At 34.4% G+C, this 18,171-nt stretch overlaps 1 protein-coding gene across 5 annotated transcripts in view; it reads right to left on the bottom strand.

The window, feature by feature from the left end:
• ANKRD12 (ankyrin repeat domain 12) overlaps positions 1 to 18,171 on the bottom strand; it is a 122,497-nt gene that overhangs the window by 23,915 nt on the left and 80,411 nt on the right. Inside the window, exon 2 of one of the 5 annotated variants that reach the window (XM_025886871.2) lies at positions 16,329 to 16,408. The exons of the other annotated variants lie outside the window; for them this stretch is intronic. Within the exon in view, the coding sequence (XP_025742656.1) occupies positions 16,329 to 16,392 (64 nt within the window). The 5' untranslated portion in view covers positions 16,393 to 16,408. The remainder of the gene's footprint in view (positions 1 to 16,328; positions 16,409 to 18,171) is intronic. 5 annotated transcript variants of the gene reach the window in all.

Genomic DNA, 18,171 nt, shown 5'->3' with positions numbered 1-18,171 from the left:
AATTTCTACATTTTAAGTGCATCAAAAATTACTTTTAAGTACATGGAAATTTAATTGCATTCAAGCTGTATAAATGTAGCCAAAACATTGCCAGATTCTATTTCATTATATCATCTTTTTTTAAGATTTTATTTTTAAGTAATCTCTATACCCAATATGAGGCTCGAACTCACAACCCCAAGAGTCACATGCTCCACTGACTGAGCCAGCCAGGCACCCCTTATATCATTTTTAAGAAAAAGGTTTTTTTCTTCTTCCTAGGTGGGGGTGGGCATCTTTTTTTAGCTGAAATGTATGTTGTATACATTGGGACTCAATCTGAAAAGAAACTCAGGCTTCTAACTAAAGGTAAAGAAAACTGAGGCCTCTGACCAAGGAGGAAACAGCATACTCACTATAAAAATGATAAATTTGTTAAGTATTTATTAAAATTGTTTATTAAAATTGTAAATTTAATATAGTAAGCTTCCTCTAAACTGATCTAGACTCCAAATATTCTTCTCACATAAAAATTCAAATTCCAGCAGCATTTTAGGGTGTCTATAAGGTACTGGGCACTGTATAGGAGCTCTGGAGAGATCACAATCTTATTTTTGGAGAAGAGGAATATTCTAATGAGTGATATGGTTATACTGACAAACGGTATAAAAAAGAACATTTCTGGAATTATAACTGCTTGTACAGATGTTGCAAATACTCCCCATTCCCAGCCATCAATATTGCAATATATAGTATCAAACTACAGAACTTTATGTTGCAAAAAGGAACATCTATTTTGGAAGCAGTATTTATTTTGGTCCCTGATTAAGTGACTACAAGAATATGTTACTTATACAAGAGGTGTTATTTTCTATTGTTAATTTATTTATAATTTGCTCTTGAGAACTTATCTTTATGTGTAGTTTTCAAGGACTTAATTCTTTATGATTTACATATAATTATTCTATATATATTGTCTCCCCTTAGATGATTACTTTTATTGGAAATTAGGAATGATTTTTTTCCTTTGTATATCCCACAAAGCCTCAGTTCTACACTAAGAATCAGACTTCAATAAGTATTTATTCTGTCCCACCAGGCACACAGTGTTAGGTGCCAGGTGGTGATAAGATAAAAAGACAGTCCTGCCTCTTTAACAGTTATACAACCTGATAATAGCTAATAAGGCAATAGATACTAGGTCGAAAGGGTGTACCTGGGAAGCAGTCTGCTTGGGAGAACTAGAGAAGGAAAGCAGGATTCTCAAAGAAGTGGCACTAAAGCTAAGGCAAGAAAGACGTACAGGGATTTCAGGGCATGGAAATAACAGTGACCTAAACAAGCAGATCCAATTACAGCACGTATACCATTTTACATATGGCTTTTTTCCATTGAACAGATCACATTTTCTCCTGAAATTAAATCTTCATTACTATTTTTAAAGGCTGCGTATTACATTGTTAATCTGTACTCATTTAAGTCATTTAAACATTCAGGTTGTTTCCAATTATTTGAAGATATAGATATCTAATGTAGAAAAATTTTTTGTACATGTTACTTGAAAACAGCAATATGTCAATTTGTGTATGAAAAAAGAAATGAGAAATTCATCAAAAAGAGTATCTGTGCTAAACTTTTTCTGGAGTAATTACGGGTGACTTTTATTTTCTTTTTCAAACTTTATTTTCCAAATTCCTAGCATAACAGATATATTATTTTTTATCATTAGGAAAAAAAATTTTTTTTTTTAAAGTTCACTAATAGGGGGGTGCCTGGGTGGCTCAGTCACTTAAGTGTCCAGCTCTCGATCTCAGCTCAGGTCTTGATCTCAGGGTTGAGTTTAAGCCTCGTGTTGGGCTCCTTGCTGGGTGTGGAGCCAACTGTATATATATTATATATAAAGTTCACTAATAGGTATGAAATAGCATCACTATTTTTTTGATTATTGGTGTGGCTCATTTTGCCATGTATTTGTATTTCCTCCTGTGTAAATGTCACTTAATAATTTCTTCAGCCTATTTTCTCCTGGTCTTTTTGTCTATGCATATTAATACATTATTTAAATTATACCACACATATAATCTCATGTATGTTTTGCTTATTATATCATAGTGCTTACCTTGAATATACACATTCAAGATTTAGTGCAAATTCTTTAAGGGAATTACACATATGTGTACGATGAGAGATATAAGATTTGTCATTTGTGTTCCTGATTCATCAACTGAAGGTAATTAAGCAGTGCTCTCCAACCCAGACATACTTTTTTTCCTAGGGTTCTTTTTCAAAGACTACATTTTTAAAAGGGAAAATAAAAATGTAAGTTTTAAAGTGAGAAAGTTAGCTTGACACTAATTAATGTCCATGGTGGGAGTGTGGCATTACTCCAGTGCAGGACTGTAACCTGGCTCTGGTCACTGAGTTGCATGTGCCCAGTGGGCTTGCTCCACTGCAGGGTGGTTCTCAGCAGATGGTGGCAATAATCCTGTGCTGTTCTCATTAAGATTTTTTTGCCTTTCTTAGGAGATGATCGCTTATAGTGAGAAAATCACCTAGACACTCTAAATCCTCAAATTCTTATAGTCAAATGGCATGGCTATTATAGTTTTTCTCCATTTTGTCCCAATCTTTTAGTCTTCAATTATCTAATCAGTAAATTTGAATTTGTATTTAAAACATATATCAAATTATTTCTGACAGAAATTTTCTTTAAAAAATGTTAATGTTTGGGGAGGTTGGGTGGTTCAGCTAGTTAAGTGTCTGACTCTTGATTTTGGCTTAGGTCATGATCTCAGGGTTGTGAGATCAAGCCCTGCACTGGGGCTCTGTGCTGAGCATGAAGCCTGCTTAAGATTCTCTCCCTCCCTTTCTCCCACTCATACACGTTTGCTCGCTCTCTATTGGGGGGGGGGGCAACACCAAGGAGAGGAGGGGCAGTGGGAGAGGGAGAAACAGACTCCCTGATGAGCAGGGAGCAGGAGGACATGGGAGCTCAATCTCAGGACCCCGGGATCATGACCTTCACTCTGTTTATCATCTCAAACAATTTTATTTGGGAAACTAGGAAGGAAAATGAGAAATACAAAGGTTAAGCAATCATTCAAGCATTAAACTTTTTCTTAACGCATTTTTCTTCTCCATAAAAAAAACGCTAAATAATAAAAGAAAACTTAATTGGTTTAAAACACTTAAATATATTTGAAATTTGCTCTTGTACTTCTCAAGGCACTTTTAGATATTTGCAACAAACACTAGTGACACTTACAGAATAGTTAAATGTTACTTGAGGTCACTATTATCCTTAGGCTTGACTTTTTTCCCTACTGAGGCTACCCATACATTTCCATCTTTTCTTGTATGGTATCCAAAAACGGGCAGCAGTCAAACAGAGCACATGTGACCAATGCAGAGAGATGGTAATATATAAAGTAAATCCCTCTTTCAAAATCTCTCCAAAATCACCAGTGTGCATTTGACAAATCAATTACATCTCACAAGCCTAATAAGAAATTCACTAGAGGCTGGGCTTTTAAAATGGTTTGAATTATATTAACTTTTAGGAAACGTATAATTATTCTAATGTCACATATATTCTGGGAGTGGATGGATGATGATACAAAACTAAATACACCATGACCCTAAAACTTGAACTTATAGTGAAGTCCAGGTCTCTACTTTTCCTCAGAGCTTCAGATGCCTAACTTGGACATTCTGGGACTCATTCCAACCATCCTAACTCAAAATTGAGGACATTCAACTCCTTACTTTCTCTTCTGCAGCTTTTTCCTCTTGCTGCTTAAAGCCACTATCTCCCACTTCTGTAGCATACCAAGCAACCCACTTACTCCAGCTGAAAACTTCTGAGCCATTTTTAACATTCTCAATTCCTCAACTTCCAAAATTAACTGTTCAAAGTTTCAATCTCTGGACTATCTCTTAAATCCATCTTCTATTTCCACTACCACTGTCCCAGCTCAGGTTCTCATCATTTCTTGCCTAAATCAGTTATCACTTTAACCACAATGTGGCCAGCATTATAGAACATATTATGTCTCTCTTCATCTGAGGGCTCCCTACTCTAGGATAAAATAAAAACTACAGAGATGATGGTATGAGACTTTTGAAAATCTAAAACACTCTCCTACTATTATTTATTCATAACAGCAATTATTATTCCTATTTAAGAGACATGTAAACAGAGTCTGAGCCAGTTAAGCATCTTGGTCCAAAGTTACCTCACCCTTAGGAAATTTATCCCAGGATGCTCTAGTCCGACTTCACAGTATTTTCTACATTGTCTCCCACCTCTCATTTCTTCTTGCTATTCGCATTAGCCATACTAGTATACTACTCACTCTTCCCCAAGTTTACATGCATATTTATGTGGATTATGATCAGCTGCTCTTTAGCATTTCCCAACTACTTAACTAGAAGATATTTTAGATTAGAGGTTAGGGGGAGGAGCACTTCAAGAATTTATATATAGGAAGGGCTTGGGGTAGTCACCTGTTATGGGGAGGGTGTTGGGTAGGGGGCTTGTCTTGAGGCTATGTTTGCATTGGTATTTATGGAGATTACATGTTTATTTGGAATGGTTTGGAAGGAGCTACACTTAACTTCTTATTTATCCTTTGGGAACATCACTTCCAAAAGGTGTGCATTTTTTTTTTAATCTGTTATTCTCATCACCTTGGATATGGGAGGTTGAAGACTGTCTGTTTCCCAAAAAGGCAAAGGGAAGGCTATCTGTTCCACTATATCCTCAATGCATTCCACCTATTCTAGATGAGTATGTGCTTAAATACATGCACGCACAAGATTCAGCTTCCTATAAACCTACAATAATACATTACTTTATTTTTAATAGTGCCTCCCTAAATTTATAGCATCCAGAGAATGAAAACTTGTATTTTATATTTGTGGGATGGAGCATGGTAGGGTTGGTAGTATGCTGAGAAAAAAAAAATGGCCTTTTGTGGAATTTGACACTCCTTTGTGGGAAGGGAACCTTCAGTGAGGTAGCTGTAATTTTCTGCTTGTTTCCCACATTATTCAACAGATACTTTAAACATAAGTCCATGACTTACACTTGGGGACTTTCATTAAAACATATAGTAGGTGCTTAACAAATGCAGAATAAATATGCAAGTAGGGCGTTTTAGAACCATATTAAGAAATCAAGAAATCAGGGGTGCCTGGGTGGCTCAGTCATTAAGCGTCTGCCTTCAGCTCAGGTCATGATCCCAGGGTCCTAGGATCGAGCCCTGCATCGGGCTCCCTGCTCAGCAGGAGGCCTGCTTCTCCTTCTCCCACTCCCCCTGCTTGTGTTCCCTCTCTTGCTGTGTCTCTCTGTCAAATAAATAAAAACTTTAAAAAAAAAATCAAGAAATCAAGTGGGGGTACATAGGGTAGAACAAGAGGACTGTAGAAAGGGATATAAACAAGAAATGCAAATTTATCCACTCTACAAGTTTGTATAGCATCCAGGCGGCAAATGATGTTGCCGCTGATACCATCTGGGTAATTCATTGCTGATGTCCCCTTTAAACTCAGGAATTTGAAAAGGTGGCAAACATTTCCTCCACATGCCATTAGTTCCCATATCACCTGTCATGTGGAGCACAGCTCTGTTACTTGATTTGCTTTAAGCCACCTTGAATTTTCATATAGCTTGCACTTTCACACATTATGCACTAACATGCCTATCTTCCTATATTGACCTCATGCTCTTATATATCAGCTGCTGAACTTTTTTAGTCAGCCAGAAATTTATTTTTAAGCAATGGCACCATTTTTATATAGTGTTTATACAGCTATTTGAATACATATGTATTTTGTTTGTATTTATCAGAAAAACTGCTGATACTGGTAATAACACAATTAAGAGAGAAACTGATAGATGTAGTAAAAATAGCAAATCTTAGAGGACATGTTCTGAATGGAGCAATGGGTGTTATATGCAAACAATGAATCATGGAACACTACATCAAAAACTAATGATGTAATGTATGGTGATTAACATAACATAATAATAAAAAAAGTAGCAAATCTTTAGCCTCCTTCAGAAGCTCAATGAAGACTTCAATTCTGAAACACAGGAAAATTAGAGAACTCTCATGAAATACTAGATGTATGTACAGTGTGTTGATATTCTTTTTTTCTTTTAAAGATTTTATTTATTTACTGGACAGAGAGAGAGGGAACAGAAGCAGCGGGAGGAGAGGGAGAAGCAGGCTTCCCGCTGAGCAGGGAGCCCGATGTGGGGCTCGATCCCAGAACCCTGAGATCATGACCTGAGCCGAAGGCAGACGCTTAACGACTGAGCCACCCAGGCGCCCCCAGTGTGTTATTCTGAAAAGTAGTTATGAAAATAAGGTTTTAAAATTATGGGAAAAATCAGCATGTAAAATATTTTAATAATTTATATGAAGAGTTTATGCCAATACTGCTAGAAATCAATTTCAAAAGAAGCCCAATGTTTACCTCAGTCTTGACAAAAATTAAGAAAACTGATCAGAACCATTAAAATAATCTGCTCAACCTCCAGCAAAATTTCTTTGTAATAACTGCAAATGACTTTTCCTTCTCAATGTTAAAGCCAGTTTACCATTAAACTCACTATAGGTTAACTAAGAAAATTTGAAATTCAGGCAAGATAATACTTGGAAAAATAATTTTCCTTAAATGAAATCACGGAGATGCAATGAGCAAAATCCAGACTTTGGGAAAATTTACCAGCACATGATCAGGGTATTTCAACTAAAAATTGCAAGAACGTAAGAATGCAAGGGAGATATCTATAGATTAAAAGATACTTGGGACATAGAACCCAATTTGCAATATATGGACTTTATTTGGACTCTGACTTTGAAAAAGTTAAAGAAAAAACCTTTTGATTTTATGAGGCAATCAGAACTTGGAACAATAACTGGATATTTAATAGTAATAACATTTAGTCAGTTCAGGTATGATAATGGTATTGTGATTATGTTTAAAGTAAAAAAATTTCCTTCTTTTATAGATAAATACTAAAACATTTTCCACTGAAATGACTTCAAAATGATGGGAGTATGAAAGAATGGAGAGAGGCAAAACAAATTAGCCAGAAGGTGGTAATTAGCAAAACTGGGTCATCAATACATATTGCTTCATAATATTGTTCTTTCTACTTCTGCATATATTTGAAATATTTGATAATAAAGGTAAAATCATTAATTTGTTTACAATTACACTGTAATTTAAAATATTTTTAAAAATTTAAAAATATTTTAAAAAATGAATAATTATGCAATATACAGAATAAAATAGAAAACCAAAACATATTTATTTGAGAGAGAGCGAGCATGAGCGTGAGAGAGAGAGAGAGATCATGAGCAGGGAGGAAGGGTAGAGGGAGAAGGAGACTCCCTGCTGAGCAGGGAGCCTGATGTGGGACTCCATCCCAGGACCCTGGCTGGGATCATGACCTGAGTCTAAGGGCAGACGCTTAACTGACTGAGCCACCCAGGTGCCCAGAGGTTTGTTTTTTTTTAAATAATTTTCTTAATTTTCTGAGTACAGAGTCAGGTAACATGTAAGCACATTTTCAAGAATGTTATATATATGAGAATGTAAATTTTCACTGAAGATTTTAAAATAATGAATGGTAGACTCTATGGCAAAAAACAAAACCACCAGCTATTTTATTTCATTTTCAGAACCCTTTTTGGCTAACAGAAGCTGCCACATTCAATCATAATGAACAGAGTTTCATCACGGCACGCTTTGAACAGTTATCACTAAGTCAAATAAATCTACACTAAACTCATATTGTTGTTTTATGCTGATAGCAGCATCATCAGACTCAGAACTTTTCACACCCAGTGACAATCAGCATGGTACAATGGAAAAGGACATTGGTTCTGTCATTAGCCCTAGGTTTGAATCTTTGCTCTGTCACTTAACAGTCAGTAATCTAATATTAGGGATTAACTCACAGGGCTATTGTATTAGATGAATTTACATAACATGCCTAGTATATCCTGGTACATACCATGCATGTGATAAATATTAACTTATTGCTTAGATAAAAAGAGAAAAATATATTGTTAAATTAAAAGCACTTAAATAAAAAGTACATTTAACACGCCAAATTAAATAAAGCACACATTAACTTAAAAAGCCAAAATTGAATCCCATAACCTTTTGTATTTAATTTAGTATCAGAAAATTGAAGACAAAAAGATTCAAGCTGACTCTAGGTACTTATTTCACTTACTACAGGGTTACAGTGGAGGTATGTGGTCCTTCAGAATGAGGGCAATGGAAACCACCAGTCTTTCAAGTAAAAAATGGACATATGTAGACAAAGACTTTTCCTGGGGTAAGGAGGAGGGGCAGGTGGAGGCAGTGAGGGGAAAGAGAAATAGAGTGAACCAAGAAACAATTTTCTTATATTAGTGTCTGGTGGAATTTATATTTTTAAACATAAAAATACTAGTCATAAAAAGACAACTACTTACGTAAAAGATTTTTTAGTATTCCTCAAAGAAGGGATGGGAAATGGGAACGGAAACAGAGAAGGGGAGACACAATTACAGAATTATTTCATTTGCTAATTGCAATTTAATGCCATTATAGAATGATTTAAAAATAAGTGTTTCTCCTACAACTTAATAAGTAGATGAGAACTTTTTGCTGAAAATAATCCATGGGGAAAGCTTAAAATACCATATTTATGCAAGTCTATAAATTACCTCATTCATTTTTGTACCCATCTTATATGTCTAGGGTACTACTATGTAATAATGTTAATAATTCATTTGTCCATGACCATATAAGTTAATAAGTGGCAGAGCTAGGTCTTCAAACCCATTTCTCTGACTCTAATATTGGTACTCACAACCATCATGCTGTTACTTCTGAGTACATAAAAACTTTAAATATAGTCAAGATGAACTATACACCCAGTAAAACCATGCCATAATCCATAAGCATTCATATGAAAACCTTCTACTTCTTTATGTTTATTTCATGATGGAGTATATCAAGAAAATAAATGCCACAAAAACCTAGGCTCTACAATAAAGGATTATATTAAATGAGACTTACTGTTAACCTAACATGTAAAATATCTGAACTAAGAAAGTAACAAATAATGGTGTTAAACATACCCACCTGAGGTTACAGTTGAATTTCAAATATGAACTCGCTATCTCTCTATTCTTTCTGTGATTTTGAGATATTCACATCTTAGATATACAGTATTTTGATTTCTATATTCCATAAATACATGAAATAAAAGATTAAAAACACCTCACTCATTGACTATTAATACAATTTATAAAGGAAAAAAAGTCAGGGGATGGGGAAGATGGGTGAAGGTAGTTAAAGGGTACAATTTTCCAGTTATGAGCAAGTTCTGATATAATGTACAGCATGATGACTACAGTTAACAACAGTGTATTGTATATTTGCTAAAAGTAGATTTTAAAAGTTCTCACCACACAGACGAAATTGTAGCTATGAGGCCGTGTCCTCTAAACTTACTGTGGTAATTCTGCAGTATACACATATACGAAATCATTACAGTATACACTGTACATTTACAACTTATATGTCTATCATATCTCAATAAAGCTAGAAATAAAAAAATAAAGGAAAACCAGCTATGTTGTGACTACCTCAAATGACTACAAACCTGTGAACTAATCGATTTTCCATCTTTATAATGGTAAATACAAATGACATTTTTTAAAGATTACAAAGCTACAATATTATATAAGTATGGTTCTCAATATATCATTTTAAATAACTGGATGTCTAATGTGATAACCTTATTTCATATTTTCACTATTTTTATTTATTTTTTTAAAGATTTTATTTATTTGACAGAAAGAAACAGTGAGAGCAGGAACACAAGCAGGGGGAGTGGGAGAGGGAGAAGCAGGCTTTCCGCTGAGCAGGGAGCCCGATGTGGGACCTGATCCCAGGAGGCAGACGCTTAATGACTGAGCCACCCAGGCACCCGGTATTTTCACTATTTTTAAAACTAGTATTTATCAAGTGTATTCTGTGCCAGTTGATATTCTAATGCGTTCATATATTAACTCATTTAACCTTTATCACACCTCCATGAGGTTTGTACTGTAATCTGTTTTACAGATATGGAACTTAGCATATACAGGTTAACTAACTTGCCCACAATTAGAGATCCAGGGATCAAATCTAGATAGTATGGAATACTAAAATCTGAGCTTTATTATTAAACAGCCATTTCAAAAAGAATAGAAAAAAATGCTTTATGACTTGATTTCCATTACCAAAATATCTACAATGTTGAAAGCTGTACGTGTGTGTGTGTAATGTACTCAAACAGAACTACGTATTCTTTTAACACAAGGAAGATTACTTAAAAAAACAAAATTTATACTTGGAATGTTGTTTGCTTATATGTCTTCTTTTTTAAAAGATTTTATTTATTTATTTGAGAGAGAGAATGAGATACAGAGAGAGAGCATGAGAGGGGGGAGGGTCCGAGGGAGAAGCAGACTCACTGCTGAGCAGGGAGCCTGATGCGGGACTCGATCCAGGGACTCCAGGATCATGACCTGAGCCAAAGGCAGCCGCTTAACTGACTGAGCCACCCAGGTGCCCTTTATATGTCATTTTTATTCAGTGATGGACTAGTGCATTAAAAGTCCTAAGCTATAACTCTTTGGTAATCTTTATTTATTATAAAGATTGTTTTCATTTCCTTTATTTTCAAGGAGCATTTACTATTCTTTTATTACAAAAGTAAAACAGTTCATGACAGAAAACTGAGACATACAGAGATGGGTAAAGAAAAAAAGCTACCCATAAAATAATCCCACCATCCAAGAGAACCATTCTTCATAACTAAAGTACTACATTTGATTTTATTTGGATTTAATTAACTTAGAAATAATAAAGGGAACAGAATTTCTGAACTTCAGATCTGTTCTCTTGACTCGTCTAAATTGCCTGACCAATAGACACCTCTTACTGCCATGTCAGAAAGCATGCATGTGCTCCATGAGCAGCCCAAAATCATGTCACATTTTAGCTTGCTTTATAATTAGGCCATGAATTGTTCCTATGTTTTATTTTCCCTGGAGTTTTCACCTTTTTTCTTGTTCATCAGCTCAGACAATATGCCTTCATATCAATAATACCAGACACAGTGAACTCTCAGAATCTAGTTCACACAACATGTGTATTGTTATCTACTCTTTTCTTGTTAAGATTCCTCATAAAGCTGACATTATGTTCAAAAATATGCTAATTGCTCATTGCTGTCACTCTGGAATTTTTCACCAAAATCCCGAGTTAGTCTTTGTATCTTCCTTTTAGACTTGTATTTTGTGTCACTGAAGAGAAATATATGTGAATGGGTGATTTTTTCAGAAAAAGAATAGAAAGCATGTCCAAGGAGGTTTTCTTTAGCCTTTACACTTGAGTGATGAGTGGGTGGGAATGGAACTCTAGGTTCAAAAGAGTATTTCACAGAATGCTGTAACTATAGCTCCACCTGTCTTCTAAAACATTTAAGGATGAGAAATCTGATGCCAATCTCTTTCCTTTGTAGGTAACATGTTTCCCTGTGATTCTGGGAGCTTATAGGATTTAAAAAAAAAAACCTTTATCCTTGAAGTTGAGATGTATCGAGATGTGGAGGTTTTTTTTTTTTCTCCTTTCTTCCTTTCTTTCTATTCCGCAAACGTAAATCTTTCTTTAAATAAAAAACCTATTTTCTTCTTAGCATTTGCTCTTTTTGTAAGATGAATACTATATTATCCTGGGCATGTGTTTTGTTTTTGTTATCATTTTTCTCATATTTCCAATGTCTCTTTAAAAATGTTTTATACATTGCTCTTCTCTTTGATCTCAAGATCTTCAGCAATGTCCAGTCTGTTCTTTAGTCCTGTATAGAATATTTATTTTCAGTAATGATAAATATTTTGGGTTCCAAGGACTTTCCAGGTCTACTTTTTCACAGCAGCCTTTTGTTGTTATTGCCCACCAAGGCTCTCCAAGAAGAATTTATCCTTCTGCTTTCTACATTATTTATATTTTCCAAGATCAACTGTTCTGTTTGTTCATCTTGGCCCTTTTGTCTTTCATTCACTTGACTTTCCTTAAATCTCTGTATTTCTTTTTGTATTGATAAAGGGGAAAACTCATTTCTTCAGCAGCTTTGTGGTGAATCTCTACAATAGGATTCTCCTCCCCTGAGAGGACTTTGCAATGATCTGTGGCTCACTCTAATCTCAGTCTTCTGCTGATACTGTTTCCTGAAAAAACTAAGTTTCAGAGATTCTCTGGGGCTTCATGGAGGAGTACTTCACAACTGCTGCAAGCCTCTCATACATATTTTGGGTTGTTCCTTTGTAATAGTTCACTAACTGCAACTAACATATTTAAGGACTAATTATACAAGTTATTTATATTATATAGCCAAAGAAGTAACACTAAAAAAAATACACCTGCATTTTAGGAAACAAATCATTACAGCTTTCATATCCCTAAACTGATTGAGAAATGTAGCTTGGAGACCGGGAAATAAAACATCGGGTAATTTTATATAGTCTCTTGTAAACCTCAACGTCTAAGCCACAATTTTCCTAAGTAAAGTACAGGCATTTTAAAGATTTTATTTTTAAGTCATCTCTCTACCCAACGTGGGGCTTGAACTTACAACCCTGAGATCAAGAGTTGCACGCTCTAACTGTGCCAGCTGGGTGCCCCAAAGTTTAGGTATTTTAATTCTGCTTTATAGAAGAGAAGTCATACATCTATCTGGAAATAAGTATGCCATATGAGGACATATTCTCACTGTATTTCTATAGTAATAGTTGTAGGTAAGAGAATTAAAGTCAAGACTTTAGGGGCAAGCTGGGGAAGGAAGAGAATATAATCAACAGTTGAAAATATGAAGTCTCAAAGCAAAATCTACATAGGAAATAAAATCAAGTACCACAACACTCTGTATACTCCCTCACTTAATTGTAATTAGTTATACACTGCCCTTCTACTAAAATGTCAGTAACATAGAAACTAATTCTATAAAGTATAAATTAATCAAGATTTTTCTCCTAAAAGTAAAACTAGTATCACTACAAAAACTTTGATGTCACTAAAGGAAACTGACAAAATCACCCAGTCTCAGCTAATTCTGTTAAGATATATATAGTACTATAATATATATATATATGTATATATATACACACACATATATATATATGTATATGTATTACATGGAGGTCCTTTTAACCATGACTAGATAAAACATCTTTCTGCAGACAGGATGATATAACTAAGGCTGAACTCATTCAAATGTATGCATATATAACAAATATTTTTAAAAGTCAAAGGTCTTTAAGGGTCTGCCCAAATGTACCCTTTACAGAGTTTTAGTCTTAAATATTCAGTAATATCTCAACTACCATAATTATGTGACAGACTCACTTTAAGTTGCTAGACAATGGCAGAAATTCAGTTTGTAATGAAAACCATCAAGCTAACATATTATTAACAAAAAACCTATTAGCTTGGTATTTATGATAAATAACTTTACAGATTTTGGGTAAATACACTTGAAATATCTTTACTATATGTACATGAACTTCAAAGAGGGATATTTAGCAGACTATTATTTTATGTAACATAGAATTTCAAGACTTATAAAGTATTCATTTGCAGATATCCAAAAAACATCTCAGCTGCAACCACAATTCTCCACTTATTTTTCTGATATATGAGCAAGTAAAAAATATAGAACTGTGTAATTTTTATAGACACTGCTAAAAAGTGAGTATCTATAGTAAATGGTAATTTAGTTAATTTTGTTTCCTTTTTCTCCACTTAACTTTGACATATATATTTTTCTTTAAAAAACATTCTGTGTAGAATTAAAAATTCTTAAGCTTTGGAATTAGGTTGCTATAATTAATCCACATAAGACATATGATAAAATCTGTATTGATTTGAAAGTACTGATTTTCAAATAAGAGAAGTGTAGAGGGTTTTTTTGTTTGTTTAGGATTCAGGAAGAAGCAGCTGGTGATATTTAGGAGAATGTTTGAAAAATTAAAATCAGAACTGTGTGTGTAAAGTGTACCATATGTCACAAAGCAGAGGAGAAAAAGCAGAGCATGCGAAAACACTATGCAAAACACTATGGAATTTCTTCTGGTTGGCCATTATATCAAAAAATATCTCATTGCCTATCATGCTGTATGCTCAGCCCTCCATATATTATGGTTACCTAAGTGTCTTTCATTTCTTTTAAGCACTGGTACTACAGGGATATGTGAAAGATAAAGGGTGCTGAACACCCAACACTGTGCTTGCTGCCACTCCACAATTTCAGAAAAAGATTTAATCAAAGAGGGTGCTGACAGTCCTAATTAAATAAAATAAGGTTCTTGGATTATAAATGGGTTATAGTTTTCCACACTTGACCTAACCCACTTCCTAACATTTATACTGGAAGTGATTTAAAAATGCCATTTGGAAAGCAAGAAGATAAAAATATTCTTTACATCTTAAACAAAAGAATCCTTAATTTTAGGTATACTAACATGCAAACTCCTTTATCCTATAAAATGCTCTATCAAGTCTAAACTTCTAATGATCAAGTATGTTGATACATATTTTAACAATCTAAAAACATCTTATGTAATTTCTTCCTGTAGATACCTTCATACTTCTAAGGTTAAAAGGTTTGCTTTGTTAAACGGTTTCCTAAGGTGATGCTTCTTCCTATGGTTAAACTGTTAACATCACATAATCCATTTAATAAAAATTTCTGGTATATTTTGACTTAAATAATTGTTTTTTTAATCTCTTTATTAACTGTTATAATTCCATATATGCATGTATCAACCAGTCATATTTTCATAGCTCCTGAAATATAAAACTGAGGAAATGAATTTCACAAATTATGACAATATATTTAGAATAGTTAACAATTTATTATTTTACTATTAAGAAAATAAGGCTTCAAAATACTGGTCATTTTGTGTATTTTATGACACAGAAATGCACTCAGTAAACATCAGCGGTAACAGTGTATCAATGTCTTTTTAAAAGTTTCTTAATCTGTTTTACAGCAGATGCTAAAATGTAGCTCATCTATTTATTATGATGGAGCATCTCCTTGCTTAAATTGAAGTATGCAAGTGAGCAAAGTCTATAGCAGCTGCTTAATAAACAAGGCCAGATTTCTGGTGGTCAAAGTAAAAGAAAAAGGTGAATAACTTTTTTGACAATGACTGGCATTTTCAACTTTGTTCACTGGCCACTTTAAGTAATAAAATCAACGTCTGCAAATTTACAACAGAATCTCTACTTTGGCAATTAATGAATGTCAAAGTACTGGGGAGGGCACCGTGTGACACAGAATTACCCATTTCTCTACACCATAATTATGTTTCATGAGCATGATATGGCTCTCTGACTATGACTGAGTCCTCAGCAGGGTAGCAAGAAGCAAATATTTGTAGCAAACACCATTATTAGACAGAATTTCTGTGCAGGAAGATAATATGGAATAAGACTGGGAAAAGGGTAGAAGTTGGAGGGTGGGAGGGGGGAAAGACTAAAGAATTATGCAAATTTAAAAGTGCTGCACACTGGTATACAAATAAGCTGTACTAACCAGAACATGTATTCCTGCAACAATATCATAAATGTTTGATGTGTATGACATAGGACAGCTATTCAGTGTTGTCCTTGAACTGAGGCCAGTCTGCAAACTGTTTATTACTAATATGTGAAGAAATAAGGAGCCTGCACCAAAAATAGAAATCAATTATGTCACTAGCACACTGGTTAGCTCAGCTGATATTTACTCACAGCCTTTTTTCCTTTTTTATAAAAGGAAGGTATGCATTGATTTACATTCTGGCACAAGCTCCTTATCTTGAGGACCAATAACAGTTTGTGGAACAGCTACCCTGACCTGAGTAGCACTGTCATAAAGCACAATGCCTAATGGAATAAACCATATTTAAAATGTTACATATTTAACACCCTTTATTTCCTCCAAATTTATTAATTTCTGAAATTCAATGTCTTGGTTATATTCTCTAACTTTGTAACACTTAAAGTGTATCTGTCACATGGATGATGTGATATACTGGATGGGTGATGATGCTATCAGGCCTTATACATACAAACAGCTATGGGCAGTTAAATTAATTATTAGATAGTAATACATTCTAAATTTAGATCAGATGAAGTTTGATAAAGTTAAGTCTAACAAGGACCTCATGTAAATTAAGCAATGAATTGGGTATTTTTATCAGTCTTTTTCAGCAACTCCAAAATCTTTGTATGATACTTACTGATGATTTTTGCATCATTCCTTGAGGGACTTTGATCAAGCAATAATTCAGGCACATTCATCATGTGGAAAATAAATATTCTGAAAAACCAATACATAGTTGATGAACACATGAAACAGTCAAAATCAGTGAAAATCAAAAAAGGTTCCAGAAGATGTGTTTCTCTCTAACTAAACATTTAAGTTTAAATAAGATACCTTCCCTCTTCCATGGGAAAAATTTGCTGTAGCATCTCTTTCTAATGGGAAGTTTTATAATAAAAGCTGCTTTTTACAGCTACTGTTTTCTGAAAAGACCAGAATTATAGAGGTTGTAGCCATAATAAATGGGAAAATTAACGTTATCATATACATATAACATCACATTTCTCAATTTCAAATCTTATTTTCTTACTTTATGAAAGCCAGTGTACTTTCAGCTATTATGGTCTTGATTTCATATAGCACAAAGATGTTCAAATGACCTGCAGCATATAACTGGTAGATGGATTTACAAATATTTTTTTTTAATTTTTTTTAAAGATTTTATTTATTTATTTGACAGAGAGAGACACAGCAAGAGAGGGAACACAAGCGGGGGGTGGAGCGGGAGAGGGAGAAGCAGACTCCCCGCTGAGCAGGAAGCCCGATGTGGGGCTCGATCCCAGGACTCTGGGATCATGACCTGAGCCAAAGGCAGATGCTTAACAACTGAGCCACCCAGGCACCCCTGGATTTACAAATATTTTAAAAGTAGAAACTGACAGGGATAGGTGGATGATTACATTAGTATCCCCATTTTCCTAATCAGCTGTATCTCTAGTACTTAAATAATGCCTAACACATAATGAATGCTCCAAAATAGTTGTTGAATAACTGAACTGAAGGACAAGGAGGAAGAAGAGCTTAGAACGACTAACAAGTGACATATGTATAGCTGAATGACGCTATCACCAATTGAGACAGGAAAAACAAGAAAAGGAGTGTAAATGGAAGAAAAAGAAGTTCTATTTAGGGCTATTGACTTCTGTGCAATTCTAAGCGGTAATATCCAGAGGGCAGCTAATACACAAGTTTGAGGCTTAAGAGAAAGAGCGATTATTTGGAAGGCCTCACCACATTAATGGTAATTAAAACTGTGAGTGTGGATGAAATTTATCTGTGAGAATATGTGTCATGAGAAAAGAGTCCAGAAAGCAGAATCTTTGGAAAAACCAACACAGGGTGATGGGAATGAGTAAGAAATGAAGATGAGATTCTAGAAGGAAACTGAGAAGAAACAGTCCAGGAAGCTAGATGAAAGCCAGGAGAGAATTACATCCCAAAAACCAACACAGGAGAATTTCAGAAAGAACTTGGTCAACACTGTCAAAATCTACAGAAGGACTGAAAAGGCAGCTAAAGGATCTGGCAGTTAGAAGATCATGTGTGATGTTAGTAAACAGATTCAACAGAGCACATTTAGCTAGGTATATATCCTTTCAGATTCTGCTCCATGCTTTAAAGATTTTACACAACTATATGTACATATACAAACATACACAGAGGTTTTAAAAACATTATTCATTTTACAAAGAGATATTACGATTATTTATCATGATTTTTCTAACTCAAAAATATCTTATGAAAATCTCTCCAAGTAAGAGCAGTAAGACATGCTATTTCAAATGGTTGTACAATAAATTGTCCATTGTGCGGCTATCTACCTCAATTTATGCAACCAATCCCTTATTATTACTATATATTTTTTCTTTTGCAACTAAAAACAGTGCTGTAATAAACATGAGATGTTCCCAGAAGCATGATTGCTAGATCAAGGAGCATATGTATTTTAAAGAGAGAGAGAGAATGAGAGGGGGAAGGGT

This window comes from Callorhinus ursinus, unplaced genomic scaffold (genome assembly GCF_003265705.2).
Source record: "Callorhinus ursinus isolate GAN/ISIS: 27379988/994484 unplaced genomic scaffold, GSC_fseal_2.0 scaffold11, whole genome shotgun sequence".
Lineage (NCBI taxonomy): Eukaryota > Metazoa > Chordata > Mammalia > Carnivora > Otariidae > Callorhinus > Callorhinus ursinus.
This window is presented reverse-complemented; position numbering and strand designations above follow the sequence as displayed.